The 9547-nt window shown below is 55.3% G+C and overlaps 3 protein-coding genes across 3 annotated transcripts in view; all 3 read right to left on the reverse strand.

Moving 5' to 3' along the window:
- PODANS_3_3640 (uncharacterized protein) overlaps window positions 1–721 on the reverse strand; it is a gene marked incomplete at both ends in the record, with an annotated part of 1441 nt that extends 720 nt beyond the window's left edge. Inside the window, 2 exons of the mRNA XM_001909114.1 lie at window positions 3–503; window positions 563–721. Of these exons, the coding sequence (XP_001909149.1) occupies window positions 3–503; window positions 563–721 (660 nt within the window). The remainder of the gene's footprint in view (window positions 1–2; window positions 504–562) is intronic.
- A 1000-nt stretch (window positions 722–1721) lies between these two features.
- On the reverse strand, window positions 1722–4182 carry PODANS_3_3650 (uncharacterized protein; the record flags this gene model as incomplete). Its single annotated transcript, XM_001909115.1, has 3 exons — window positions 1722–3854; window positions 3914–3988; window positions 4051–4182. The coding sequence occupies 3 exons, from the start codon at window positions 4180–4182 to the stop codon at window positions 1722–1724; spliced, it is 2340 nt and encodes a 779-aa protein (XP_001909150.1).
- Window positions 4183–5880: 1698 nt separating this feature from the next.
- On the reverse strand, window positions 5881–8721 carry PODANS_3_3660 (uncharacterized protein; the record flags this gene model as incomplete). The annotated part of the gene is made up of 1 exon (XM_001909116.1): window positions 5881–8721. One exon carries the CDS (start codon window positions 8719–8721, stop codon window positions 5881–5883), a length of 2841 nt encoding a protein of 946 aa, XP_001909151.1.
- Window positions 8722–9547: the final 826 nt, after the last annotated feature.

Raw genomic sequence — 9547 nt, forward strand, 5'->3', positions numbered from 1 at the left:
TAAATCAACATCCTCAAAATCTCACTACTCTCATTGTTCACAATCCTCCCCCCCTTCTTATCCCACAACACCGGCACCGTAAACCGTCCCTCATACTCCGGGTTCACCCCAAAGTAAACCTCCCTCAAATGACTCAAACGCCCCTCGTGAGGCACCACACCCTCCCCCTTGACATCCTCCTGCTCAGCCTCCTCATCAGTCACAAACCTCCACCCTTTCGGTCCCATATGCCAGTGGACAACACTAAAGGAGATGATGTCCTCCAGCCCCTTGAGCTTGCGGGCAATGAGCGTCCTGTTGGCCCAGGGGCAGGCATAGCTCACGTAGAGGTGGTACCGGCCCGCTTCGGGGGGGAACTCGGAGCCGGGGGACGAAGAAATGAAGGAGCGGAAGGTGGACTGCTGGCGTTTGAACTCGCCTGACTTGTCGGAGGGGTTGACCCAGTTTGTGATTACGTTGTCGTCCTTCTGCACCTCCTTTCCGGAGGGAGTGTCTTGGGCTGCCTAAAAGGGGGGGGGTGTTAGTTTGGTTGGGAGAGATGGGAGGGGGAGAGGGGTATTACCATTTTGAAGTTGGTGGTGGTGGAAAGATATCGATGTGTTGACACTTTGATCGATGATGTGAATGAAGAAGAGCGTGTAATCCTGAACGAACCCTTGCTCAAATGTGAAAGTGCTGCTGTCCCTCTCAAAAGCGGAGATATACTGCTTCTTATACTCATCGGTCGTTGCTTCGTCCCAAACTTTCATGAGACGGAAAGCCAATGATGAGATGAGGGGTCCAAGTTCTTTGGAATCAATCAGCAACGGAATGACTAAGGGTTCTGCATTTGGTTTATACCACTCCCGTCCACTTCCGTCATCAAAACCCAGTGTTGTTGCAGTTCGTCCCAGGAATATATCCACTCACTACCTCACGTCAAGTGTGGATTCATTCACCAACTGACAAATGGTGACGTAATCCCCACTATTCCCACTGGGCTTACTAACCGTCAAACTCATCGCTGGTTCAACCATTCGCGACGCGATAGCGGTTTAGAAGCGCTTTGTTTAGAAGGTGGTCAAATATGAGTAAGCAATATCGTATAGGTAGACCAATTTCCGGAAACAATTCCGGTCGGTTTGTGGGGACACCAACTTGGTGTTGAGATCACGGCCTTTAGGAGTGAGACCCACCAGCCTCATCGACGATATCCTGCAAGATACCTAGCAAAAGATCTGAGATTATCTTTTGGAATTTGTTTCCGAAAAAGAACAAGACTATCTCAGACTGCCAGCAAGATTCAACTAGAAGCAGAATATCCCGAATGCATATCCAACTTTTATAACTGCAAAATCCCTCCCAAGCTGTTGAACAGATCCAACTTCAGATATTATTCCAAGCATCGAGTTCCCATCAGCAAAACAAGCAAGACGTATATAAAATGCCAACATAGCAAAAGAGAAAAATAGATTTTGCTTCCATTAGCAACAGCCCCCCCCCCCCCCCCAATCCCAGGTATCATCATAGTACATTACTACAGGGCGGCATATTTCCACGCCCATTAACGACAAGAGAACAAAATGAGCAAAAGCCAACCCATCCAATAACACCCAAGTCACGCCATCCTAAATTGCTTTTGTGCTTTCCCCTTCTCCAAAATCCAATTCCATTTTTTCCTAAGATATAAACCCCCCCCCCCCACCGCCAACTAATAACCAAACCAAACCAACCTCCCTTCTTCACCACTCAAGCGGCTCAGTCTTGGTCTCACCCCTATTCGTCTTGGGGACTGGCACGGCCTTGGCTGCCAGCTTGCCACCCTGCCCCTTCCTCTTCAGGTACGCCCTGCCGTCCAGCCAGGGGGTCTCGAGCGTCATCTTCTTCTCAAACTCGGAGATCTTATCCTCGAGCTGCATGGTAAGACCAATGTCGTCGAGCCCGTTGACCAGGCAGTGCTTTCTAAACTCCTCCACCTCGAAGCTGCAGATGGTGTTGCCATCCTGGTCCTTGATGAGCTGGTTGGGGAGGTCAATCTCGATCTCGCGACCGGCGGCCGCCTCGGCGTGCACCTTTTCGAGGTCGTCCTTGTTCTTGATGGCGATGGGGAGCATGCCGTTCTTGAACGAGTTGTTGAAGAAAATGTCGGCAAAGGAAGGAGCAATGACGCTCTTGACGCCAAAGTCGTTCAGAGCCCAAGGGGCGTGCTCGCGGGAAGAGCCGCAGCCAAAGTTGGGACCGGTGCAGACAATGATCTTGGCCTGACGGTATGGCTCCTGGTTGAGGACAAAGTCGGGGTTCTCAGTGTTGGCATCAAGGTAGCGCCACTCATAGAAGAGAGCCTTGCCAAGACCGGTGCGCTTGATGGTCTTCAGGAACTGCTTGGGGATGATGGCGTCGGTGTCAATGTTGGCCTTCTCCATCGGGGCGGCGATGCCCTTGAGAACGGTGAACTTGGGAAGACCGGTGCTGCCGGCCTTGGGGACAGAGGTGTTGACCTGAGGAGATGAGTCTTCGGGCTGGTCGGTGAGAGCTTCCTTCTCATGGTCATCCGTCTCGATGCGCTCATCAGCATGAGCCTTGCCAGAGGTGGTCTCGGGCGCGACAGCGGCCTCGATGTGAGGGCTGCCCTTGTACTCGGCAAGCTTTCTCACATCGGCGAGCTTGCCGACGATGGCGGCAGCAGCAGCCATGACGGGGGACATGAGGTGGGTCCGGCCCTGAGCACCCTGACGGCCCTCGAAGTTGCGGTTGCTGGTGGAGGCGCATCTCTCCTTGGGCGACAGAATGTCAGGGTTCATGCCCAGGCACATGCTGCAGCCAGCCTCGCGCCACTCGAAGCCGGCATCGGTAAAGATCTTGTCGAGACCCTCAGCCTCGGCCTGCTCCTTGACGAGACCGGAGCCGGGCACGATCAGGGCACGCTTGATGTTGGAGGCAATCTTCTTGCCCTTGACGACCGAAGCAGCGGCGCGGAGATCCTCGATTCTGGAATTGGTGCAGGAGCCGATGAACACCTTGTCGACCACAATGTCCTCCATGGGAGTCCCTGCTGCGAGACCCATGTACTCCAGCATGCGGCGGCCCGCGGCCTTCTTGGCCTCGGTGGGGAAGGTCTCGGGATCGGGAACGCTGCCGGTGATGGGTACGACGTCCTCAGGGCTGGTGCCCCAGGTCACCGTGGGGATGATGTCCTTCCCGTCGATATGAACATCAATGTCGTACTTGGCATCCGGGTCGGACTGCAGGGACTTCCAGTAGGCGACCGCCTTGTTCCACTCGTCAGACCCACACTTGGGGGCCAGGGGGCGGCCCTTGAGGTACTCGAAAGTGATCTCGTCGGGAGCGACCATGCCGGCTCTGGCACCACCCTCGATGGCCATGTTGCAGATGGACATGCGGGCCTCCATGCTCAGGCTGCGGATAACGGAACCGGCAAACTCGATGACGGACCCGGTGCCACCAGCCGTACCAATCTTGCCGATGATGTGCAGGACCACATCTTTGGAGCTGACACCGGGGGACAGCTCTCCGTCGACCAATATCCTCATGTTCTTGCTGCGCTTCGTGATGAGGGTCTGTGTGGCGAGGACGTGCTCGACTTCACTGGTGCCGATACCGAAGGCGAGGGCACCAAAGGCGCCGTGGGTCGACGTGTGACTGTCGCCGCACACAACCGTGGTGCCAGGCAGAGTGAAGCCCTGCTCGGGCCCGATAACGTGGACGATACCTTGTCTCTTGTCGCTCAGGCCAAAGTATGTGACGCCAAACTTCTTGACATTCTCCTCGAGGGTCACGCATTGCGTCCGAGAGTCGTCCTCCTGAATGAAGCTGGCAATGTCTCTGAGAGTTTTTCTCGAGGTGGTGGGGACATTCTACGGGATCCAGTGTCAATGGCCGATGATGACGTCTTCAAACGGACATGGAAACATACGTGGTCAGTTGTGGCCAGAGTGCAGTCTGGTCTCCGGACCTTGCGGCCGGCCTTTTCTAATCCCTCGAAAGCTTGCTGTTGACAGTGTGTTAGTTTGATATTCGGGTCAACAGCAAACAACAGACCAGACGACATACTGGAGAGGTGACCTCGTGCACGAGATGGCGGTCGATGTACAGAAGAATGGTACCATCGAGCTTCTCGTCGACAATGTGGGCCTGGAAGACCTTGTCGTAGAGGGTTTGTGGTGTTCGCTCGGCAACCGGCATTTTTGTGTCGTTTGTCTGATTCGTTCTCCTCCGGGGAGTTTTTTTTTTGTTTCCGCCCTCTCGATGTGTGTGTGTGTTTGCGAAGTCAAGCAATGCTAGAGGAGCGGGGGACAGTTGTTCAGCGGAGTCTGTGATATACAACCACTTTTTCAGATGTCGTTGCTCTTTGTTGAGTTGCTCTTTCAAATGAATAAAAAAAAGAAAAAAAAAAGTGTCGAGTCGAGAGTGACGAGTTGGTGAGGGCAAGAGAACAAAGTTCCTTCGGATGGAAAAACTCCTCTCTCGAGCAACAATCTCAATCTAGACTCAAGAACTGTGGCAAAAACCAAAACAATTCTCGTCTCTATTCTTGTGAGAGGCAACCTCAATCTTATAAAGTACCGCCCCTCCTCGGGGGACGATGACGGATTTGGGCTTTTGGCTGGGCTTGCAAGTGTTTCCAATCCAGCGGCAAAGCCGATGATCGGAGAGCTGCAGCTTGCTCCGGTTCACGGAATGCGGGGTGGCCACCTCAATTTCTAAACCTCATCCCGCCATTGGCTGACCGTCTCCAGGATGGCCTGTCTCTCCCCGCCCCAGGCCCCCCAGCAGGGTTGAGCAGCGGGGTCCCTCAGCCTGCGCAGCGAACAAAGTTAGCGTACCGCCCGGGCCGGAATCGAAGGTTCGATAACCCACCCCACAGCGATCAACCCAGCATCTCGACAGAGCTTCATCCGCATCTCTACGTAACGACAACAGCTTCCATTCGCAGGCGGGCTTTAATAGAAAACTCTGTAATATCATTCTGCTCTCTCAGCTTCTATCGTATAAAAAGAAACTTCTTCTGAGGGATATAAACAGATATCCTCCTCAAAAGCAGGGTAAAAGCCGATAGAAGCCTTTCGGTATTCCGTAGATCATCACACCTCCAACAAGAAATCTCGACATTTCCCCACATTCTCGTCTGATTCCCGCGACTCACACATGCCACACAGCGCCCAGTCCTTCCAAGTCTGACATACATATCACAAGAATCGTTCCCTTACCCTCTACCGATTCCCCCTCGGCCTCCCCCCCCCCCCCCCAATTCCGGTTTCCCACTCCTCACCACTCCATATCATGTCTCGGCCGGATAGAAACATAAATAACGAGTCTCATATCTCTACACCTATATCCTCATCATACACTCCAGAAAAAGGGACTCTGCATAGTGCACACACATGTCTGTCGTGCCTTGACCGCCCATCCCATCCATCCTATCGCTCGGCAACGTGTACAATGTATAAGTACCTACCGTTCTATTCCTATACCCCCGGCATCGCCCAGCATGTCCAATATCCCCAATTTCAACCAACCAGATCCCAACAGCCTTCCCCCTTCCTTCCCCTGTCCCATCCCAAAAAAGCCCATCAAACCCTCGATGCGAATTGCCGACCCCCATTCTATGGGGCAATGTACCTCCAGTCAGTCTTATCAGCCTGCAACCTCACCGTGCAACCCACTTCGGTTTAACAACACACAATCTTCTTATCATCAGTCCATCACTCATCATCAGTCAAACTCCTCTCTCACCAAAAGCCAACCAAGTCAACAACTGTCTCAAATAACCACTACTCCATACCAATTATTCCGTGTGCTAGACAGACTACCCCTACAGTAGTACGTACAACACTAACAAAAATACCATCCTCTCTCTCTGCCTCAGCCCCCGCCAAAACCTCAAAATCCAGCCACAACACTCAACCCCCTACCCACCGCCTTCACCACTCCCAAAACCGTAAGAACCCCCCTAACCAGCCACATCCCCACACACAACACCCCAAACAGAAACACCACGGCGCCCACCCCAACCCAGACATCTTCCCACGTTGACTGCGCCAGCTCAAACCGCCTCCTCAGCTCCGACTCGCCGTCAAAAACCGGCTTGACCATCCCCCAGTGTGCTTCCACCAGTCCAACCACCAAGTTCAGCACCACAACCATCCAGCTCACCACCTCTCTGCACACATCACCAACCTTCAAAGACCCCTCGAACCGCCTGACCCCCCCCTTGGTGACCGTTGGCGTGTTCCTGTCCCCCGCTAGTGTAGTCTCCAAAGGGGCTAGATCTTGGCCTTGGTCATCCTGCCGATCCCCCTCCGGCTCCGCCGCGGCCTTGGCTTTCGCTTCCGCCCCACGGGGAAGTCGCCGATGCCGATCCGACATCATTGTTGTTCCTTTGAACCATGCCGACGCCGACACCGGAACCGGTACCGTTCGTGTCCCGTCACAAGACGTCGGCTCCTTTATCGGTAAGGCCTGTGGCTCCGTCTTTGGGTCGTGAACGAGATGTGTGAGCGCTGCTCTGGCTGCTCCTCGTGCAATGGCGTGATCCAGCTCCTCGTCTGCTTCCTGAGCTGGTGACTGATGGTGTGGACGAGGACGGAGGGTAGAGGTGGACTTTGGCCAGGATGGGCTTCGGCTCTGAGTGTTTGCGGTGCCGCCTCCTTCCCCGTGTTTCTCCTTTCTCATCGTCTTGCGCATCTCCCTGGGCTCCGACTCCTCGGTGCCGTCGCCGTCGCCGTCCGGCTTGGCCGTCTTCTCTTCTGGTGTCTCTGGTCCTGGCTCCTCTGTCGCCAGCGACGTAAAAGCGGTCTCTGGTTTTGGCTCTTCTGGTGTTGGCAGCAAGTCCCGAGCACTTGGTAGCACCGCCACCTCCAGTTCTGTAATGATTGTCGACGTAGCCACTGTCGTGAGAGTCTCGCTTTCTCCGTCGCTCGGCGAGTTGTTCGGTTGCGTGCCGAGAGGGAAAGCCGGTACCTCTGAACAGACGCTGCTGGGTGTCCGGGTCAGAGACCCCAGTGATGCGGGACTCGAGCCTTCCATGATCATCGTCATCGGTGACCGAGGCCCGTCTCTCCACTCGTCGACTGGTTCGACACAAGGACGGCCGTCCACGAGCGGGGGAGGCTGACCGCGTTCGGAGCCAGTAGTGGTGGTGATGGGTGTGTAGGCAAATCGGGGTCCCCGGTCGTTGTTCGTGCTGCTCGTTCCCCAGAGCCCCATGGCGGTTGTGTGAGCCTGGTTGCTCTCGTCGAGGCGGCTCAGATCGTCCAGCAGCCTGGCTGCCCAGAGATCCGCCGGCTTCACGTTTTCCAGCTCCAGGGGCTTGCTACTGGTGATCCTTGGGGGGATCTTGTTCCCCGGTAGACTGTAACGGAGCCAACGCTGTCTGAAGCTGCCCCGATCTGGTTGCTCCTCCGACTGGCCGTCGCCGGACTTGTTTGTCTCCGGGTGGCCCGAGGCTACACGACGAGGGACCATTGGTGGAAGGCTGAAGCCAAGCGACTTTGGTCTCGGGAGCGTGTGAGGCTTCAGCTTTGCCGTCTCTGCATTCCCGTCCACCCTGTTGCGTGTCTGGTGATGGTGCTGGTGCCGGGTCGAGACGGCGGGCAGGTTGGTGTCTCCTGCTCGAAGGGCCGGACGGCTTGCTTGACTTGCCGTCACCGCCGTCGCCTTCCCTAAAAAAGGACCACGAGGTGAACCGGCGCTGACGGGTGTCCTATGGACCGTGGTTGCCTCGCTGTCCGAAGTATCGGGGGACATCATACTCCTCTGTGACTGCGGTATAGGGCTCAAGTCTGGCTCGGCCACGCAAGCCCAGGCTTCTCCCTCTTTCCGCCAGACTACATTTCCGCCATGCTGGTTCAGCACTGTTCTGGCCGCCTCCTTTCTCCGCTCCGCCTTTTGGTGCTCCTTTCTGATCTGAGCCTCAGTTTTGGCAGCAACATATGCCTCGCGCGCATCCTGTGCTGTGTGGGCGAGTGCTGCGAGATGGGAGTCTGTGGGAGAGGACACCGTTGCGTCTTCGGAGCTCGTGGTTGGAGTGATGACATCCATGACGCCAGTGTGAGGGTTGATGCTAGTGACCCCAAGGAAGTCGCCGCTCTGCTTCAGAGTCCGTCGTTGCTGGCGAAGCTCTTGCTTTGCGAGGTAGATCTCCCTTGTATCGCCTGTAGACATCGTAGGCTGAGGTGTCGGGATATTGCTTTTCTTTGCCGTGGCGTTGCCGCGAGGTGCCCAGTCGCGCCGGTCTACCTCAACAGGATGAGGTTTGTCCTGCTTTAGGGCAGAGGTGTTGATCGTCAACCTCGGCAGCGATGAAGCAGGTTGCTTGCCCAAAGCGGCTCGCGTGCTCTGCGTCCGACGAGGAATCGGTATGGGCATGTTCCAGCGACTGGCCGGGATGATATCGGAGTCACGGGGACCTGTGACGCCGCTCGGGGCACTGCTTGCGGCCGGGACAGGTATACTGCTGCCTTTTTGTCCGTCTGCCGAGGACGAAGAATTTCTTTTGTGTCGAATAGTTCCACCTCTCTCAGGGCGTTTACTGGGACGAAGCTTGTTGAAGAAGCTTGACATGGACGTGGTGATGTTTCTCCTGCTCCCAGATGGGGGGGACCCGTTCGAGCGTCGAGGAGGCAGAGGCTTGACATCTTGACGATTATTCCGGTCGTCCAGTATTCGAAATGGGGAGGGCGACGGTGCCTGGGGCCGTCCGTGTCGCGAGGGGGCAGACATGTTGAATTCCGGGCAGTAGCTTGTGCAGAGATAATAATGCTCTCTCCCCGGGATGTGATGCTAGCGGTGCGGCTTTGGAGAGCACCCGCTCGATGAGTCGGATGTGGGATAGGGTGAGGTGAGGTTGGAGGGTCAGTTCAGACAATCAGGTGAACAAACTGGGTACCGTCCAGGTTGCACCCAACCCACCCTCATGGCAAGAACAGACGACAACCAGCAGGCAAGTGCCGGTTGTGATCCGGACACTCTCGATCCCGTCTCTCCAAGGTGACTTCCGTCTGGCTGTGCATATCTCCTTCCATCACAAGCATCGGGCCGGTGATGTTCTTCGTTCCTCCGGAACATGTCTCGGTGCTCAAGCCTAGCAGACCACTTGCCCATGATGTCGTGAAGGCTCACTCACAGCTGTGTCTTCCTGACAGGATTAGGAGCGTTCCATTGCTCGTGCTTTGCGTCTTGGGGTCAAACTAGTGCACCCCTTGTATGAGATAGACGGCACATGTAGTCTAGCACCGTGTGACAGGCGTCAGATTCACGGGTGCTGGCTTGGCGAGCGATCTCACCGCAGTGCCACGTCGTAGAGAATCTGTACCTAGATGTAAGTTAGAGGTACGGCAGTTTACCATGCCTTTACCGCTGTCACTTCTCACCGTCATGGCAGCTCCCTAAGGTGAGGTAACTCGTACATTCTACCTTGCAATTGTATCATCCATACACATTTCCCCCTTCTCCCCCACCATATTTTCCCAACCCAGAATCTGCATCCCCCCCATTGATATAGACCCTATAATGCAATCCCAAAACTCCCATAAAGCATCAACCCTTT

The sequence above is a fragment of the Podospora anserina genome, chromosome 3 (genome assembly GCF_000226545.1).
Source record: "Podospora anserina S mat+ genomic DNA chromosome 3, supercontig 2".
In the NCBI taxonomy this organism is placed as follows: domain Eukaryota; kingdom Fungi; phylum Ascomycota; class Sordariomycetes; order Sordariales; family Podosporaceae; genus Podospora; species Podospora anserina.